The 19612-nt window shown below is 65.4% G+C and overlaps 1 protein-coding gene across 5 annotated transcripts; it reads left to right on the top strand.

Annotated features, from left to right (window-relative positions):
* Positions 1-283: 283 nt before the first annotated feature.
* On the top strand, positions 284-19422 carry FMNL1 (formin like 1). Of its 5 annotated transcripts, none has more exons than XM_068918845.1 (27): positions 284-451; positions 7566-7649; positions 8335-8418; positions 8531-8604; positions 8902-8985; positions 9184-9324; positions 10105-10230; positions 10491-10599; positions 10883-10959; positions 11044-11137; positions 11596-11670; positions 11751-11861; positions 11959-12108; positions 12306-12407; positions 12563-12788; positions 12932-13204; positions 13343-13464; positions 13919-14121; positions 14365-14599; positions 14776-14844; positions 15098-15178; positions 15808-15937; positions 16066-16229; positions 16375-16476; positions 16717-16815; positions 17062-17185; positions 17787-19422. In XM_068918845.1, the coding sequence occupies exons 1-27, from the start codon at positions 299-301 to the stop codon at positions 17888-17890; spliced, it is 3396 nt and encodes a 1131-aa protein (XP_068774946.1). In that variant the 5' UTR covers positions 284-298; the 3' UTR covers positions 17891-19422. The 5 variants fall into 5 exon arrangements, with proteins under 5 accessions (XP_068774946.1, XP_068774947.1, XP_068774949.1 ...); XM_068918846.1 differs by lacking the exon at positions 17787-19422 and adding an exon at positions 17446-17561; XM_068918849.1 differs by lacking the exon at positions 284-451 and adding an exon at positions 5986-6342.
* The last annotated feature ends 190 nt before the right edge of the window (positions 19423-19612 follow it).

Below are 19612 nucleotides of genomic sequence, written 5' to 3'. Positions count from 1 at the left end.
CCGGCCATGCGGAGCCGCCTGTCGGGGCAGCGGGGCCGGTCGGGGCCGCGGCGCGGCGGAGCCCTGCCCGCCGGGGCGGGGGTGGAGGCGGGGGGTGGTGTTTGCGACTCAGTAACGTCTAGGAGAAGTTGCAAACGGTGAAGAGAGAGAGAGGGGGGAAAAAAAAAAAACCGCGCGCACACACCAACCCCTGCTGCAGCTTCGCTTCCTGCCGAGCCGAGCCGAGCCCGCAGCAGCAGCAGCAGCAGCCGCCGCTCCCGCAGCGCCCCGGGCAGCGCGGCCCGGCGGCGACAGCGCCATGGGCAACGCGGCCGGGGGCATGGAGGGGGCGGCGGGCCGCGAGAGCCGGGCCCCGGCGCCTGCCGCCGCCGCCCCGCCGCGCCTGCCGCCGCCCGCCCGGCAGCCCATGCCCGCCGCCGCCGAGCTGGAGGAGCGCTTCAGCCGCGTCCTGGTGAGTGGGGCCGGCGGGCGGGGGGCTCCTCCGAGAGGGATAACCCCCCCCCCCAGGCTGCCTCCGTTTTTTTTTTTTTTCCCCTGTTTCTTTTTTTTCTCCACCTCTGGGGCTGGTGCCTCCTCCTCCCTTTTCACTGGGGACTCCCAAGCCTGCCTGGGGGATGCCCCAAACCCGGGGATGCCCCAAACCCAGGGCTGTCTGCCCAGCGCACTTCGCTGCCGGGGGTAGCCTTCTGAAAACTGCATGTGCACCCCAGGCCCTGCCAGCTCCCCCCGAGGCAGCTGGCATCCAGCTCCAAAAGCGTGGGGTGCTGCAGGCTGCAGGAACATGGGGATAGAGCCTGCTGCAGGCCCCGGTACTGGCAGCCGTGCAGCCAGCGGGTGCTGCCAGCCCCCCATGCTGCAGTGAGCTGGTGCTGTAAATGTCAAACAGCTTCATTCTCCTACTCCCCGTCTGCCTGATGTTCTGCTTCCGCACATCCCAGGCAGCTGCAGCTTCTCCCATCCTGCCTCCTCCCCGGCTCACAGCTCGGCCAGAGGGTGAGTGCTGAGCGAGCCCAAGGCTGCTCGTGCCTCTGCCACTGCCTCACGGCATGGCCTGAGGCAAATCACCGGCTCTCTCTGCGCCAGGGGGCTGGGTGCTCCCGTGGGAGCCGGGCAGGGAAGGCCCTCACAGGTGTCGGTGCAGCTCCCTGAAATACTCCGGTAGAAGCAGCTGAAGGATATTAGCCAAGCGCCAGTAACTACTGAGCCTGGGCTGAGCTGGCTCCTTCCCCCTGTCCTTGAGAGGCACTGAGTGGCCGTGACCTTCACTGTCCAGCTTTTGGATGTGGTCCTTGCACACGTGCCCTCCTCTGTGCGCCACGATCTGTCCTTTCGCTTTGAACCCCTCAGATCTCAGAGGAGCGAAAGCAGCACAGCCCCCCTTTCTGCATCAGCCCTGCACTTCAGGAGGGCCAGTGAAGACTCTGCTGCTGAAGGTCACAGTCCCGTGTTCATGCTCTCCAAAAAGCTTGGCAGTGTGGGGCTGGGCAGGAGAGGTCTGGCTGGGAATTCAACGGCAGCAGGGAAATGCTCGTTGCTTGAATCCCCTGCTCCTCCCTCGGCGCGGTGCAGAGAGCCTGTCCGAACCTAAGCCTGCCTCTCTGAGCTGGGGAGAAGCTGCTCTCCTCCAGCTGCAGCCCCAAGCTCTGGTGGTGCCTGTTACACAACGAGGTCCAGGGGCGCCACCGTGGAGCAGTGCTCACACCCGGACCTGAGCTGCCCTGCTGCGGTGCTGCTGGCCTGAGCTGCGGGCAGGACCCGCTGCCCCTGCCAACCCGACCCACATGCAGCTTATTCACAAGCTTTTCCATCTCACAGCAGTGAGAGGAGGGTTACTGGGGGCAGGCATCACAGCCCAAGTGTTTGCTGTGATTTCCCTGCTGTAGAGAGCATCTGCTTTCGCTGCGTGTGACGGCATAGGGGTCGGTGCACAGGGACCTGTGATATGGGGAGTTTTGGAGAGTCCCAGGACGAGGGTGGGGGGTTTTGCCTGATGACTGCCGCGTGGTTGTTTCCGTGTGCCTCCACGGTGCTCAGGCTGTGGGCAGCAGCCTGGGTTTGGCTTTATGACTGCACCTGTAATGGCTCCGAGGTGAAGCACTTGGTGGCTGCAGGAGGCAACTGGCAGCCGGGGGCTTTGTGGCGCTTCCCCTGCGGCAGCGAGGCCCCAGGAAATGTCGCTTTCTGTCAGCGAGATGAGGCCCATGAGTGCTCTGGGAGCTTTGAAATGCTAAGCTGAGAAGCGATGGAGACGGGCAAAGTGGCCACACAAGCCCTCCCTGAGGTGTGAACCTCCCCAGTCCCCAGGGAAAGCCCTGGGAGGGAGCAAACGGGCCAGCGCTCGGGTTTTGGCAACATGGGAACTGTGTGGCTTGTGCAATTGGATGTCCCAATCGCTCTTCCTCCTTTTGCAGGCTCCCTTCCCCTTCTGTCCAGCCACCCACTCTCACGGCGGGAGTGGCAGTGGGAAGCGGAGGGACCCCAGTGGCATGGGGATGCAGGGCTGGTCGGTCCAGCCACGTTAGCCATGTTTCTAATTGTGCACCTGGGTTTTTGCAACCATCTGACCATGGATTAGCTTTTTGCCTCCTGGGCCTGCAACTGGCGTGTGAGATCAGTGGTGTGACATGAGCTCATGGACCAGGAATCTTCCTGTAACGTCAGATGTTTCTTCCGGCATCGTTTAGGCCGGGCAGGCTTCGCTGCTGGGCTGCCTGTGGCGTGGCCTCGGCTACAGCGCCTGCTGCGGGAGGGCTGAGAGTCCCAGGGCCGGCACAAGCCGACTTCTGGCTGCACTATCCAAGCTGGGAGAGCTGATGGGGGGGGAAAAAACAGGCAGGAGTGCCTGGGATCGCTCTCCTTGGTCTCCCGGAGCAAATGCGCTGCTCTGGCATAAGAGTGGCCTTGAATTCCCAAATCAGCCTGCCCCAGAGCGGATATGGGATATCCCAGCGCAGTTGTTTTATTCTAGATAGGGCACCATGGTGGGTCCTGTCCTGCCTGTGCTGGCCATGTCCCTGCATGCCAATGTAGCCTGTAGATTTGGAGATCCCAAAGGGGAGGAAGGGAATCGTCTCTGGCCGCTCAGGGAATCCCTGCGGGGCTGGGGATGTGCTAGGATGTGGGGCGAGGAACGGCACTGCTCTTGCCCCAAGGCTTTGCTCCTAGACACTGGTGGTCATCTTCCCTGCTCTGCAGGGCCACGGGCCAGTGAGGGCTTTGCTTGGGCCTGTCCGGGGACCTGGAAGAGAGACTATCTCCGTCTCAAAAAGCAGAGACCTAAATGTTGACTGTGGACCTCGGGGGAGCCCAGTGGAAAACCTCCTCTGAGCCCTTGGGAAGATCCTGGTCTTGCTTAAAAAGAGCATGTGCTCTGCTCAATCCGGAGAGTCTGCAGGGCAGGGATTAAAAGCTGAGAGATCTCTGGATTTGCTGCTGCCGAAGGATCCTTGTCGGCAGCAGGGCCCTGCGTGGCCCGCAGCCGCTCGGCTGCATTTGCAGTTGTCCAGGCGAATTGGCCAGCGTCTCTGCTGCAGCTGTTTGCAGATGTGCTGTAGGCCTGGTGTGCAGGGCCAGGCGTGCTGTGAGCTGGGGAAGTTATGAGCTCCTCTGGCTCCATGGTGGGGCTGGCAGCGTCCCGGAGTCAGGCCAGGGAGCTGATCCAGTGGAAAACTCCCCTGGCAAAAAAAATGATGCCTGGATCAGCTCCCACATGGTGGCAGGGGAAATGCCTGGTGAGGAGGAGGGAGGAGGAAGCAGGGCAGTCTGCCGGCAGCAGCCGGTGCTCCGGCTGGTGCAGGGCACCCCGATCCCTGCCACAGCCCCGCAGAGAGGAAGGGACCCGGTGCGGGGGCCGCTGTGTGTGGCCGGATCCAGCCCTGGCTGAATCTCGGGACCTGGCATGGGGGCTGCGGCGGGTGCTGAGCCTGCAGGCCCTCCTGCATCGGCAACCTGTGCCTGTCGTGCCCGGGCCCAGGGCGGGCGTCCCGGTGCAGGGATCGCCCCATGGTGCGTGCGGGGAATGGGGCGTGCGTGGGGAGGGGGGCGTGCGCGGCAGGGACGCAAGCAGCGCTGCTCAGTCTCATTTCCCCACCGTGCACCGAGAGCAGCTTCTGCTTGTTCTTAAAATAGAGCCAGGAGCAGCAGGCGGCGGGGAGGCCTCGGCCGCAGCCATGCGGTAGCAGCTGCGTGTCCCTTAGCAACTCCTTGCCTCCCAGCACCAGAGCCAGCGGCAGGGATGGGCCTCCGCTGGGGGTCCAGCGCATTTCCCCACCCGCTTTCCCCCCTCCCCGTGCGGCAGGATCTGCTCCCTCGCTGGCAGGTGGCAGGGCTGCGATCCGGCTCTGGTCACCGCAGGAGGCTTTGGGGACTCCCTGGCAGGGGCACCTGGTCCTGGGAGTGTTGCCCAGCTCTGACGGCAGCGCCCTGGGGTTTGGGAGAGCCCAGCTGGGCCCAGTCCTGCTGGGTGCCTGGAGCTGAGCCTCGTAAAGGACCACGCTGTCCTCTCTGCTGTGTCCAGGGATAGGAAGGTGGTGGCACCTGAGCCAAGAGGACAGGTCTGGCTGGTGGACATGGGAGGCAGGAGGGGGCAAGGCAGGAAAAGCGATGTCACAGAGCTCAGGATGCCCAAATCCTGCTGGGGCAGGAGCACCTCGCTCCGTTGGCACGCGGCGTGGAGCATCCCCCGGGCCTGGTGTGTCCCAGTGGCCGCCGCCGCAGGAACCGGGCAACGTCGGTCCTTCCTGTGGCTGACAGAGCCATGAAAGCGTCGAAACCACTTCTGCTCTGGGTTCTTCCTAGTGGCAGGCAGGAGCCGCGTGGTTCGTGCCAGCAGCGCCTGTAGCTGCCGCCTTCGCTCTCCCCAGGTTTCCCCGCGCGGCTGGAGCCAGCCGGCCCTGCTCAGCCCATCCTGGACACGGCTGAGGGCCTCACGGGGGGCTGCTGCCTCGCGCCGTCGCTGCACCCCGATGCACATGCGCGAATGTTTTGCGCGAGCCGGGCAGGGTGGCCCCAGGCACCTGCCATGCACCCCGGCCCCGCGCCGCCTCCCCTCTCTCGGCCTCGCAGCTATTTGTGCCCGACCCCGAGCAGGGCCACAAAGCTGCAGCGCCGCCTGAGCGCTCGCCTGCAACGGCCGCCTCGTTTCGGTCTGCTTTTGTGCTGGCGCCCGGCGGGCAGCCAACCGGCGCGACGGGGCTTTTGTGATCGCCTCTGTGGTGCATGCTTTTAGTTTTCTCTCCGAGGTGACGCAGGGACCGGCTTGGCTTGCTCGAAGGACATTTGGGGTGTGCGCGGCCCCTGCTTGGCCATGCCGGATGAAAAACAAGGTGTCCGACACCCAAAACGTCCCTGGATGCCCGTTGGCAAGCCCTGCCCGCAGCCTTGGCCCTGCGGCTGGCGCAACGAGAAAAGCCCTTTCCTTGCCGGGAAATGATGGAGCTGCTGCTCTGCCTCCCCTAGGCTCGTTTTGCAAATGAGCAAAGCCCGGCACAACCCCTTGCAGGGGACAGTGTGGCCAAGATGGGGGTCCTGGGGCAAGTGCCAGCCTTGGCGAGGATGCAGTGTCTCCGCGGGCTGGTGGGGGCAGGTCTCTGGTCCTCGTCCCCCAGCAAGGAAGAGGAGGAGCAGGATCTTCATCTGTGGCCCCCAGGATGCTCCCAGCCCCTCTCCCCAGCTCTGGGAGGACCCTCTGCATGGGTCCCCCACCTCGAAATCCTGGGGTGCTGCCCTGCACCGCCTGGGCCTCCCTGGCAGGAAACGAGAAGCTATTTCCGCATGCTCCTGGCTGCCGCTGTTGACCGCAATGGGGCGGCCCGGCTGGGGGGCCACTTCCTGCGCCACGTGGCTGCGCCGGGTGGGGGGAAGCAGCCACCACCCAGTTTGCGTCCGCCCGGTGCCACATCCTGCCGCCTGGCCCGGCCCCGCTCGTGGAGAAAGGGCCGTGCTGGCGTCACCAGCGGCTGTGGGGCTCAGCAGTGGGTGGGTGGCCGCCTGCGTAGGGGCACCCCGTGCTCTGGGTGCTGGCAGGGTGGGAGAGCCAGGATGGGGGCACCACTGCACCTTGTTTCCTGATGGTTCAAGACACCCTCGGCAGTGCCCCAGGGGCTCCGGGCTCCTCAAGCTCTGCCCCGTCTCCAGGGGTCCTCTGTCCCCGTGCCGTGGGTGGGAGCTGGCAGCCAAATCGGGGCCGGGAGGAGATCCCCGCAGCGGGGCCGGGCCCCCAGCCCGGCTGCTTTTGCCATTGCCTGGAAGGTGCCCTGGGGCTCTCTGGGGTGCGACGGATGCTGCCCGCACCCCTGGGTGCCCTGGTGCTCCCGGCCACCCGCAGGGCCTGGGGGCAGGCAGGTGAGGATGAGGAAGGGCTGCGCGTGGTCCGGTCGGCCAAGAAGGCTCCCGTGTGGCCGAGAGGTGATTTGGGACAGGCCGGAGGGGTGTGCGTGTCCCCAAGGCCCTGGGCGTGGGAGAGCTGTGTGCGCCGTCCAGCGCGGGTCTGAGCCTTCGCAGCCGGCGAGGGGGACTCCTGGGCGTCCAGCTGCCCCTCCGATAGCCCCGGGGGGCAGGAGGACAGCTCTGGGCCCGCGGCGGCGCGGTGGGACTGGGAGCCGAACCCCAAGGTGCCAGGGCTGCCTGCAGGCTACGGCGGACGCCCTGCTCGCTTGCGGCAAGGCTATTTTGGGGCTTGCGGCCTAATTTTAGCCTTGCTGCCGAGCTCTCCTCTGCGCCGCCGCCATGCCCGGCCTGCCCAGGGCTCCGGGCAGCCCTGCCGCGAGGAGCAGGCCCCACTGGGGCTCGGCAGCACCGCGGCGGCGGTGGCCCCAGTGCCGACTCGTTGCCACCCACCTCCCCCCTTTGGCGCTTCGCTGAGGCAGCTGGACCCGAAGGCTCTGCAGGGCGCCTCGAGGCGTTCCTCTAGGGCTGGGCGTCCCCGGGTCCTCGTGGGGCTCGCGGCGCCCGCTGTGCCCCATGCAGAGGCGGGCGGCGGAGCCGGGGCGCCCCGGAGCCCTCCCCGACGCGCCGAGCAGCGCTTCCCGCCGCGGCCTCGTGCCGTTTGGAAAGCGGAAGCCGTGTCACGTCCTGCCGGGCGGCCGGCGGCCCTCGGGCAGCCTGGGCTGGCCGCCGTGGGGCGGCCCGGCGGCCGCGCCAGCCACGGGGGTGGTGGGGAGTGGGTCGGGCTTGTGCAATGCGGGCGCGGAGGGCCGGGGCAGCACGCCATGTCCCGAGATGACGTCGCTAAAGAAACACCGATTTCAGTGCCTGGGCTTCTCGCGTGCCCGCCAGGGGCTCCAAGAAAGGGCGCCCCGCCGCGGGCCCCGCGCCGGCGGCCTGCACGCTGGGGCTCCTCCGTCAGCCCTCCGTCAGGCTGAGGCCGGGGGTGTTACGCTCGTGACGCAGATGGGCAGCTCCAGTTTTTTTGGGCCTGGCTGCACCCTACTGCTTCCCCCCAGCACCCCGAACCCTGCCCTGGCCCGGCCTGGGTGCTCCCTCCCCTCGGGGACCCCAGCCGGGACGTTGCTGATGGGTGGCGGCGGCGCTGCTCGCGCCCGGCCCTGACGCCCCTCTCCCCGCAGAGCTCCATGAACCTGCCCCCAGACAAGATGAAGCTGCTCAGCCAGTATGACAATGAGAAGAAGTGGGAGCTCGTCTGCGACCAGGTGAGGCCTGGGCATCGCGGCACCCCCCTCGCCGTCCCCCCGTGCCACCGCGCGGCTCCTTGCTCGCCGAGACCCGCAGGGGCGCAGGCTCGGCCGCCGAAGGGCCTTTCCTGGCATCGACTGCCTGCGGGATGGGGCTGCGCCGCCGGCGTTGCTGGGGCGCGGGACCCTCGGAGCTGGGGGTTGGGCACCGCGAGACCTTGCTGCTCGCTGGGCATCACTAACGGTGCAGGCATCCCCTTTGCTGTTCGGGGCATCTCACCCCCGTGAGGCTCCCCCAGCCCCGGGGATCCCCGAGACCTGGGCTGGCAGCCGTTGGACGAGAAGGAGCCAGGCTGAAGCCAAGCCGCAGCCTTCTCCATCCATCTCCATTACCGAGACAGGCAACTTATTAACCCAATTAAACATTTATGTGCCACCGTCTGTGGTGCGGGGGTGGCGGCTGGCTGCCGCGGGCCTGAGCATCGCTGCCAGCGGTGCTGCGAGGGACACGGACGTGGGGCAGGGACAAACCCGGACCTGGGCACCCTGCTCCTCGTCCTGCTGTGCCCCGTCACAAGGCGCTGGTGGCATCTGCGGCGTGGACGTGCTGTACACCAGGGGCTGGCAGTGGTGCCCAGCCAGGCACCTCTGCGGCAGATGTCATGACCTCGGTCGGGTCTCAGCCTTTCCCCATCTGGCGCAGGAGCGGTTCCAGGTGAAGAACCCCCCATCTGCCTACATCCAGAAGCTAAAGAGCTACTTGGACACGGGTGGTGTGAGCAGGAAGGTGAGGTCCCACCCTGCCGCCCCCCTCAGCCCCCTGCATTTTAGCTGTCACCCCTCATGGGCGGGCTGGGCTGGGCCCGGCGCTGGTGCCAACGGCTCTTCCTGTCCCCCAGTTCAAGAGGCGAGTGCAGGAGTCAACACAGGTGCTCCGGGAGCTGGAGATTTCCTTGAGGACCAACTACATCGGGTAAGGACAGGGGTGTCCCCCGTCGCTGCTGGGTGCTGCCTGCACGGCCCCTCTCTGGGGACCCCGATGCCGGAGCAGTGGCGGGTGGACCCTGGGTGGCCTGCCCTCCTGGCCCTGTTTTTGCCCCTGCAGCCCCTGGGTGATGCCCAGGGTGGGCTTTTATGGTCTCGAATCACCAGAGGTGGTTAGGCCCCTGTCCCCTCCGGGTGGGCGCTTGCTGCGGGTGGCTCCGGGAGGCTCTGGAGGGAGCAGGAGGGTGTGCGGTGTCCGACTGACCCCCCCGGCGCCACTCTGCAGCTGGGTCCAGGAGTTCCTCAACGACGAGAACAAGGGGCTGGATGTGCTGCTGGAGTACCTGGCCTTCGCCCAGTGCGCCGTCGCGTAAGTCTTATGTGCTCCCGCGTGGGGCTGGCAGCCGCCGTGCCCCGGAGGGGCTGCCCTGCCTGCCCTGCTCTTGCGCTTGGAGCTGCAGAGCTGAGGATGCTCTGTGGCCAGGGGCAAGGAACTGGGTGGCCACCAGACCCTGGTGTGTCCGTGTCCCCGTCCCCGGGGCGCGCGCTCACACACCCGCTCTTGCAGGTACGACATGGAGAGCGCAGATAACGGGAGCCCGGGCTCCGACAAGGCCAAGTCCCTGGAGCGGTCGGTGGAGGACCTGAGCAAAAGCAACTCGTCATCCCCCATGCAGGGCTCCTCAAAAGCGCGGCACCTCACCGTCAGGTAAGGCGCGCGGCTGGGCCCCCCCACTCGCCGCTGGCCTCCCCGCTCGCTGCCTCGCAGCCCCCCGGCCCCGCTGTGCCGCCCTGGCAGGGAGACGCAGGCCCGTCCCCAGGACCCAGGAGGGAGCACTGAGGTGCCGCCGAACAGCGATGCTCCGCTGCTCCCGGCGCTGGGAAAAGCCACATCTGCCCTGGCGTCCCGGCACCTTGCTGCCACTGGCCACTCATGGGCAAAGCTCAGTGTGCGTCAGGGAACAGGCCGACAAATGGAGCTTTCCCCCCAGGGGAAAAAATATCCCCGTCCCTCTGCTGCCCCAGGAGCAGGAGCCACCGCTCCAGGGGGTTTAAAATCGCAGCGAGGGTTTAAGGTTAAATGGGCCTGTGCCCCTCCAGTGCCGGGTTGTGGACGGCGCTCGCTTGTGCCTGCTGACTCTGCACCCCTGTCTTAACCCCGCTCTTCTCTTGCATGCTGCCGGGGGACGTGCCACACGGTAGGTGACGGGGCCGGGTCCCCGCTGGGCAGGGTGGTCCAGGGACCCCCGCAGCATCGCCGCCTGGGAAGGTAGCTGGCGGCCGTAGCACCAGCCAGCATCTTGGGAGGAGCCGGTGTCCCCCCACAATCTGCCCCAGGGCCAGGTCAGGAGCCCCCGGGGTGGTGGCCGGCCTCGGAGGGTCACATGCCCCATGTCCCCTGCCCGTGTCCCCCTGCCCAGCCATCCCGCGGGGCTGCGCGGGAGCCCTGTTTCTCCCTCCTGTCCTGCAGGCTCTAACGCTTCTCCAGCTGCTGCCTCTCGAACCAGCACCTCCACACCCTCCTCCACCACGTCCACCCCAGCGTCCCCTGCAGCGCCCCTCGCCGCGATGGGGACACTAGCCCCAGGTCGCCTGGCAGCTCCTATACGCCCCGGTGAGCCTCTGAGACCACCCGTGCAGCTGGCACGCGGCCGCCCCCGGGGTGCCCTCAGCCCTGCTTCGCGCCCACCCACCGGGGCTCTCTCTCACTTGCCCCACGCTCTGCTGGCCCTGCAGGGACGGAGCCAGCCACGCCACTTACTGGTCAAGCCGGGTGGCTGCCCCCTTCCCCGCCACCCGCCCGCACCCCGCTTGCGCTGCACCCCGCGGCTGCGCCTGCCAGCGCCCGGCTCAGCTGCCCTCTCACCTGCCCAGGCTCAACCCCGCGCACAGCAGGAAGGCGCTGAGGAACTCACGGATCGTCAGCCAGAAGGATGATGTGCACGTCTGCATCATGTGCCTCCGCGCCATCATGAACTACCAGGTAGGACCTTCCCCCCCAACCCCGCCGCCCTCTCCCAGGGCTCCTCTGATGCTGCAGGTGGCACTTGGGCTCGGCATTGGCTTTGGGGTGGCCTTGGCTCTGGTCAGGGAAGCCAGGGGGTCCCCGATGGGCTTGGCTCCGTGCTCTGCTCCCTGGGATGGGTGCTGGCATGGGAGAATGTGACATGTGCCAGGGGGTCCTCCAGGGGCCCGGGGTCCCTGAGCATCACCAGGCTGGGGACAGGAGGCTGCAGGACCCCCATTAACGCTCTTTTTCACCCCAGTCTGGCTTCAGCCTGGTGATGAACCACCCAGCCTGTGTCAATGAGATCACGCTGAGCCTCAACAACAAGAACCCCAGGTAGGACCCCTCCAACCCCGTCCCCATGGCCAGCCAGCCACCTGCCCACCACCCAGGCCCCACTCAGGCCCCACACCCCTGCAGGACCAAGGCCCTTGTCCTGGAGCTGCTGGCTGCCGTGTGCCTGGTCCGAGGTGGCCACGACATCATCCTCGCTGCTTTTGACAACTTCAAGGAGGTGAGTCCCCCATCTGGGGTGGCCCCACAGGACCCCTCTGGGAGGATGCTCAGCGAGAAGCTGAATCCCCATCTCCTGGGCCAGTCCCGATCCAGCGCCAGCTGGGCTTGTGCCTCAGTTTCCCTATGTGCCCTAGAGCCCCGCTCACCATCCTCCTGCCAGGCAGTGGGGAGCTGGGCATGGGCTGCGCAGGAGGGTCTGCTTTCGGCTCACGGCATGGCTGTTTCAGCCTCTCTCGGTGCTTCCTTGCACCCCGATACAGCTGGGTGAGGACCGTGTGCCCTGTGCTGTCCTGGTGCACTGAGCACGGCCTGTCCCAGAGCCCATTCTCCCTATTCCTGGGTGGCACCCGCATCCCAAGCTCCTCCAAGGGGGTTTCAGTCCTGGGACATGGCCCCGACACCGGGACAGGCAGAGACGCTCGGTGCCTAGGCTGAGTCTTCTCCTGCCACCCCCAGGTCTGCGGTGAGAAGAACCGCTTTGAGAAGCTGATGGAGTATTTCCGAAATGAAGACAGCAACATTGACTTCATGGTGAGGCTGAGGGGAGGCTGGCCGGGGCGCCGAGGGCTGCCAGGTCACCCAAGCCGACTGTCCCTCCGCCTGGCCCGCAGGTCGCCTGCATGCAGTTCATCAACATCGTGGTACACTCGGTGGAGAACATGAACTTCCGTGTGTTCCTGCAGTATGAGTTCACCCACCTGGGGCTGGACCAGTACTTGGAGGTGGGTGAGGCTGTGCCGAGCCCCCGGCTCCCCCCACAGGCGCTTGCTGCCCCACGCTGGCTGGGGCCATGACGGTGCTGCCGGCTCTCTCCCGCAGAGGCTGCGTCTCACAGAGAGCGACAAGCTGCAGGTGCAGATCCAGGCCTACCTGGACAACGTCTTCGATGTGGGGGCCATGCTGGAGGACACGGAGACCAAGAACGCTGTGCTGGAGCACATGGAGGAGCTGCAGGAGCATGTGGCCCAGGTGTGGCCAGGGGCGGCATGTGGGCAGGGGCTGCCGCGTACTGGCTGCGTGCAGGGGCTCCGGCACGGGGTGGTGGTGATGGTGGCGGGGGGGCCCCGGTGGTGCTGACGCAAGCCCCACGCAGGGTGGGAGGCAGGGCTGGCTCCATTGCTCCCTCCAGAGCGGGGGAGAGCAACGGGTGCCTGGTCCTCCCGCAGCTGACAGAGAAGCTGCAGGATGCAGAGAACGACTCCATGGCCAAGATAGCGGAGCTGGAGAAGCAGCTGAGTCAGGCGCGCCGGGAGCTGGAGGTGCTGCGGGTGAGCCCAGCGCTGCGGGTGCCCGCGGCTTGGCACCCTGGGGTGCCCTGGGCGGCGGTGGTGGGGTCGCTGCCGGGGCTCAGCGCAAGGAGGGGGACCCCGTGCCGGTGTGGTGGCAGGGAGGTGACGCGCCGGGCTCTGATGTCGCTGCACAGGAGCAGCTCAGCCCGCTGCGGCCGCCCAGCCCGCCGCCGCCGCCGCCACCGCCCCAGGACCCGTACCGGCTGGCCCTGGAGCGCCGGCTGGCCGAGCTGGAGGAGAAGGGTTTGGTGCACATCCTGCGGGGGCCTGATGGCGATGTCGCCATTGAAATTGTCCCCGTCGTCATAGAAACTGCAGCAGCCCCTGCGGGGACCGGAGGCAGCGCCGGCGGCAATGCAGGTAACACGGGTGGTGGGAGGGACAGCGGTGCCCCCTTTCCCCCTGCCCAGACCCCGCTCTGGCACAGCCTCTTTGGCACCACTGGGGAAACTGAGGCACAGGACGCAGGGATGCACTCACCCCCCGTTTCCTTTCCGTTGCAGATGCTCCGGCTCCGCCGCCGTGTCCCCCGCCAACACCACCCGCTGCCCCACCGCTCCCGCCCGAGGCCCCTGGCCCAGCCACCCCAGTGCCCCCGGCGCCCCCGCTGCCTGCTGCCATCCCCCCGCCGCCTCCTCCTCCGCTGCTGGGCGCTGGCGTGCCCCCGCCTCCCCCCGCGGGGCCAGACGGGCCCGTGCCCCCGCCGCCTCCGCCCCCCCCACCCCTCAGCGGGGCGCCCCCGGCCGGGCCGGATGCCCCCTCCTCCGCTGGTTCAGGTGAGTCTGGCTGTGGGGATGCGGACAGTGGGGATGGTCCCCGGGCAGGGGTGGAGGCGCAGGGATGGCCTACCTTGGGAGGGGGATGGGTCCCTCCCACCCTGCCGTGACACTGCCCCCCCCCATCTCAACCTGCAGTGAAGATGAAGAAGCCAATCCAGACCAAGTTTCGTATGCCCGTCTTCAACTGGGTGGCGCTGAAACCCAGTCAGATCGATGGCACTGTCTTCACTGAGCTCAACGACGAGAAGGTGCTGCAGGTAAGGCTGCTGGCACAGGCTCCTCGGCTGGAGTGGCGCCTGTGCCACCTTGCACCTGTGACCGCGTCTCACCCATGCCCGCATTACACCCATCTGTGGTGTTGTGGGGTCACACAGCTCCAGCCCTGGAGGAGTCTTGGAGCAGCTTTTTGGTGTCCTGGAGAGGGACAACATGGGATCTGCTAGATGGGGAGCCCTGTCCTCGTCCCCTTGCCCCGTTTCTCGTCCCCTCACCCTATCCTTGTCCCCTTGCTCCATCTTGATCTCTTGTTCCATCCTCGTCCCCTCCTCCTGTCCATGTCTTCTTGCCTTGTCCTTGTCCTCTGGCCCCCTCCTCATCCCCTTGCCCCGTCCTTGTCCCCTCACCCTGTCCTCATCCCATCCATCTTGTGTTCCCTCCATCCCAGCTCCTGCAGCCCCTCTGCGCCATGCCCTCAGCCCCATCTCCCCACAGGAGCTGGACATGAGCGACTTTGAGGAGCAGTTCAAGACCAAGGCCCAGGGCCCCGGCCTGGATCTCAATGCCCTCAAAGTGAAGGCCACGCAGAAGGCCTCAAAGAAGGTGACCCTCATCGAGTCCAACCGGGCCAAGAATCTGGCTATCACCCTCCGCAAGGGTGGCCGCAGCATCCAGGACATCTGCACAGCCATTGAGACGTGAGTGTCCTCTAGCCATTGGGGCTGGGCCAAGCACAGGGATGGAGGATGAAGCAGGTTAGATGGGGCTGCAAACCCCAAACCACTATCCAGACCCCCCCCCCCCCCCCCCCCGAGTGAGGGAAGTTTGAGTGCTAATGGCCTGGGAAGGACTTTGGGCCTCTACATCAGGTGATGGCAGAGCCTGGAAGGAGGTGGTGGGGGCGCAGAAGGGGTCTCCTACTGCCCACTGCCTCCTGCCAGGTATGACCAGCAAGCCCTGAGCCTCGACTTCCTGGAGCTGCTGCTGCGCTTCCTGCCCACTGAGTATGAGCGGACACTCATCTCCAAGTATGAACGGGACCAGCAGCCACCGGAGGAGCTCTCAGATGAGGACCAGTTCATGATCAGGTTCAGCAAGATCCCGCGCCTGGCCGAGCGCATGAACGTCATGATCTTCCTCGGCAACTTTGGCGACACGGCCCAGCTGCTCATGCCGGTAGGACCAGGCTCACGGGTGTCGGGCAGCGCAGGGCTGGGGTGGGGAAGGCAGTGACGTGGACACCCTAGTTTGGAAGAGCCTGTGGGCAGCGCTGGGCTCGTGGGGGTGGTTGCAGTGGGCTGAGAGGACACAGCGTCTTGCAGAGCCTCACATACTTCCTCTGCCACCCACAGCAACTCAATGCCATCATTGCCGCTTCCATGTCCCTCAAGTCCTCCACCAAGCTGCGCAACATCCTCGAGGTGAGAGGTGTGGGTGGCAACCCTGGCAGGGAGCGTCCGGGTGCACTGGCATGAGTAGAGTGCTGCCAGGGTGGAGGCAATGCTGGCCTGTACTGTCCCAGGCACTATGCACCCCTGGGGTGGCCCCCTCCATCTCACTGGGAGCAGCACACTCCCTGCCTGGGGCTGGGGCTGAGGCAGAGGTACTCCCTCGGCAGTGGGGTTCGGCCCCCTGGCAGGTCCCGGCGCTGCCTGAGTCCATGCATCTCCGCAGATCGTCTTGGCCTTCGGGAACTACATGAACAGCAGCAAGCGTGGGGCGGCCTATGGCTTCCGGCTGCAGAGCCTCGACGCGGTGAGCTCGGTGGGGGGCTGCCGGCAGGGCTCCCTGTGGGCCCTGCTGTGCTGGGGGATGAGATGGCACAGAGGCCGGTCACTGCATGGGGACCAGCTGTGGGGATGCAGGGACCAGCTGTGGGGACAGAGAGATGTGGGGACCAGCCATGGGGACAGAGGGACAGAGGGACCAGCTATGGGGATGGAGGTGCATAGGGACCAGCTACAGGGATGGAGGGACATGGGGATGAGCTATGAGGATGGAGGGACATGAGGACCAGCTATGGGGACGGAGGGACACAGGGATGAGCTGTGAGGACAGATGGATGTGGGGAGCAGCCTGGGGATGGAGGGACGCGGGGACTAGCTATAGGAATGGAAGGACATGGGGACCAGTCTTGGGGATGGAGGGATGTGGGGACCAGCTGAAGGGATGGAGGGACCTGATGACCAGCTAAAGAGATGGAGAGACTAGGGACCAGCTGTGGGGATGGAGGGGTGCAGGGACCAGCCGTGGTGGCAGTGGGATGGAGGCCCATCTACAGGGATAGAGGGATGCAAGGGTCTGCCTAGACCACGGGGCAGGGGGAACTGGGGAGGTGGGAAGAGGGACGGGGGCAGCTCTGGCCTGATGTCGCTCACTCCCAGCTGCTGGAGATGAAGTCAACGGACCGGAAGCAAACGCTGCTACATTACTTGGTGCGAGTGATCACGGAGAAGTACCCGGAGCTGACCGGCTTTCACACTGAGCTGCATTTCCTGGACAAGGCGGGCACAGGTAGCGCACGCAGGCAGGTTCAGGGCTGTGGCAGGCTGCAGCCCGGGCAGCAGCGGCTCGGACAGGGCCACTGGGGGCATGTGTGCTGCCCTGATGCCAGCGCCGGGCGCTGCTCACCCTCCCTGCAGTCTCCCTGGACAGCGTGCTACAGGACGTGCGGAGCCTGCAGCAGGGCATGGAGCTGACCCGCAAGGAGTTCATGCGGCAGGATGACAGCCCTGTGCTCAAGGACTTCCTCAAGGCCAACTCAGAGGTGATGGAGAAGCTGCAGGCTGACAGCAAGACGGCCAAGGTGGGTGTGTGGGGCAGGGCTGGGAGCCGGCAGGACGAGGGAGCCAGCCGGGAGCTGGGGGAGAGGCTGGGACGGGAGCGACGATGGGCGACGGGGCACTGCCACCCAGCCCCGGCCCTCCGGACCCACATGGCTCTGCCCGCAGGAGGCATACAAGTCAGCCGTGGAATACTTTGGGGAGAACCACAAGACGAGCCCGCCAACCACGTTCTTCCCCATGTTCGTGCGCTTCATCAAAGCCTACAAGGTAGGAGGTGGCCGGATCTGGGCTTTGTTCTCTCGAGGCCAGAGGCTCGCTGCGGCACCTGGAGCTGCCCTGCGGGGTGGCTGGAGCTGTCGGAGCCACAGCAGGGGCTGAGTCAGGGCAAGCCGGGGGGGGGGGGGGGGGGGGGCGGCCCGAGACCAATGGCAGCAGAGGGTTGTCCATGTGCTCGGGGCATGACACCAGGTCCCCTGCTCAGCATGCCATCCCCACTCCTCTCCCCAGAAAGCAGAGCAGGACATCGAGTTGTGGAAAAAACAGGAGGCTGTGGCCAAAGAGGCAGAATTGAGCCCCGCCGGCAATGAGGATCAGCTGGACACAAAGGTAGCTGGCGTGCGGTGCTTCCAGCCCCACTCCTGCAGCACGCAGTGCTGGTGGGGCAGTCATGGTCCACCCCAAGGATGGCTGCCTTTTGGGGAATGGCAACATGGTTCTTTTCAGCCCAGTTCGGAAAAGCCTGCTGGCAGGTGGGGGGGGGGTTGGGGGGGGCAGCATCTCCTTTACCGGGGGGGGGGGGGGCCACGCACAGCAGGAGGAGACGCCATTCACCCCGCTCTGTGCCCACTGCAGGTGCCCATCCAGAAAGCCAGGCGGCAGCAGATGGACATGATCGCTGAGCTGAAGAAGAAGCAGATGGTGAAGGAGCCTCTCATTTACGAAGGAAAAGATGGTGCCATCGAGGATATTATTTCGGGTGAGGAGCTGCAGAGCACGGGGCCAGCCCAGGGCACCCCAGGGGGCAGGTGCCTCACCGGGGCCCGGGGGGGGGGGGGGGCGCTCCCAGCTTGCCCTGCATCCAGCCATGGGGAGGCTGCAGAAGGGCACATAGGCCGCAGCAACTTCTCAACAAACACAGCAAAGCCGCCAAGCACTCTCTGCCCTGTCTCATAGCTCTTCTCCCTCTTCTGCTTCTTCCTTCTCCTCCTCGCTGTCTCTCTGAATTGCTCTGCTCAGCTCTGAAAACTGTTCCTTTCACGGCCCGGACGGGCAAGCGCTCGTCCCGGCTCTTCTGTGACGTGAGCTTCAATGAGGAGAGTTCCCTGTAGTGCCTGTAGGTAATGTGGGGGCAGCCGGGGGACGCAGGGCAGAGGGGGCAGGAGGAGCCAGGGAGCTGCCTGGCTCTGGGTGCAGCTGGTGCTTTGTCTCTTGGGCATCCTCACACCCAAACCAGGCTGGATGCTGGGAGGTGGCAGGGAAAAAGGGAACGGGTCCCTTCATGGCAGGGGGGAACTGGAGGAGCTTGCTGGCGGCCAGGCTGGGAGCTGAGCGAGCCGCCGCATTTTCTCCCGGCTCAGATCTGCGGAACAACCCCTACCGGCGCGCCGACAAGGGTCGCAGCAGTGCCAAGAAACGGGCTGCCGGGCAGAGCCTGCAAGCGACATCTGACATCTCGCTGTGACCGGCGCTGGCCCCTAGCAACGCCACGACCACGCTGGGCCTGCCCTCCCAACGCCGGGGGGACCGCCGGCCCACCAGCCCGGCCGGCCGCAGAGCCGAGGGATGGCACCCGCTCCTCACTTCCTGTGCTGCTTCGTGTGCCCCCCCCCCCCCGCACCCCCAGCCCTGCCATGGGGCACTGAGAGCCCCCGGCGCTTGCTTTGCGATGCCACAGCGCTCCTCTCCTCCAGGCTGGCAGGGCCAGGCGCCCCTCGTGCGGACAGTGGGAGGGGAAGGGCACAGAAAGCGTTCCCCTTCTCCTGGGAGGAAGAGAGGGGCTGCCTGATCCCTCCCACAGCCCCCACCCCCACCCCCCCAACCCCGGGGCGGCCACCCTGTGCTCCCGTCCTGGGGCTTGGCCCCTCGCCTCAGCTTGCCCGTGCCTTTGATGTCCCATTGTGGAAGGGGAGGAGGGTTAGAGCTGGAGGGGCCCTTGGCCCTCAGTCCCCTCCCCGGCCTCACAGAAAGCCCGTCACCGCCTGACAGTACCCTCCGCCGCAGCGCCGAGCTCTCCGCCGAGGAGCCTGCTGCAGCGTGTGCTGCATGCGCCCTGGGGCTGGCAGGGGTGCTACTTCACAGTGGTTTTTTTTTTTTTTTTTTTTAAATGCCTTCCTTAAACTTTCTCTGTGTTATGTAGGACAGCAGGGGGAGCAGGGACTGGCACACCTATGCGTTAGGCAGGGTCTCAGCTGGATCCTAAGGCTGGGCCAGGGCAGGGGGGAGGCAACACTGGCCTAGTCCTCACCCCAGGGAGGCACCACAGCTATGACAATCATCAGGACTAAGGGTTTACAGGCCTTGAATGCCTGCAAGGTGGTACCTAGCCCTGCCATGCTGCATCCTCCGCATTTGCCTCCAGGGTCAGGGCTGGAGCTGCTCAGCGCCACCAGAGGCCACCAGCCACAAGGCATCTCCTGGTAGCAGGCAGCTGCATAATGCAACCTGCAGCAGGTGCTTGGCCACCTCTGGCCTGTGCAGGGACCACTGCCAGAGCTATGCAGGGGCCCAGGCAAAAGGCTGCAGCAAAGGGGAGGGGAAGGTGGGCTTCTATACAGCTAGAGAGCCACCCAAACCTGCAGATAAAGCACTGTACTCTACTCCTCCCATACCCTGGTGCATATCAGTAAATGAGACCCATGCACTGTCACCGTTAAAGACATGCTGCATCCACTTTGTCACAAACACCCCCTTCTGCAAGGGCTCATGGCTGCCATGTATATTCTTGCTAGACCCAGCTTGTAGACTAGGGTAAGGCCTCTTTCTAAGCCAGAGCACTAATTGCTTCTTGCTGTAATTAAGCTGCTAAATGCCACCAGCTCAGTATCACATGCACAAGCTCAATGGGGAAGGGAAGGGAAATGGATGTATAACTTATAAATGCCTTTAAGCCAGAAATGTAAAACATTAACTGCTAATTTGTATACATTATTTTTATATATTGAGGGCCTGTTTAATCTACAGCAGAACTGATAATAAACCAACCCCAAGGATAAAGCATGTGTCTGTGAGAAGTGAGGCTTTGGATTCAGGTCTACGCTGTGAGTGAGCCCCTGTGTGCTGGGACCACTCAGTCTACATACTGCCGTAGCTGGCTGCACGCATGAGCTGCTGTTTGTTGCTTAGCTAGCAAGGCACATAAAGGGCCTGTATGAAGACTGGAGAAAAAGCTGGATTAGCAGCATGC

This window comes from Struthio camelus, chromosome 25, assembly GCF_040807025.1.
Source record: "Struthio camelus isolate bStrCam1 chromosome 25, bStrCam1.hap1, whole genome shotgun sequence".
NCBI lineage: Eukaryota > Metazoa > Chordata > Aves > Struthioniformes > Struthionidae > Struthio > Struthio camelus.
This window is presented reverse-complemented; position numbering and strand designations above follow the sequence as displayed.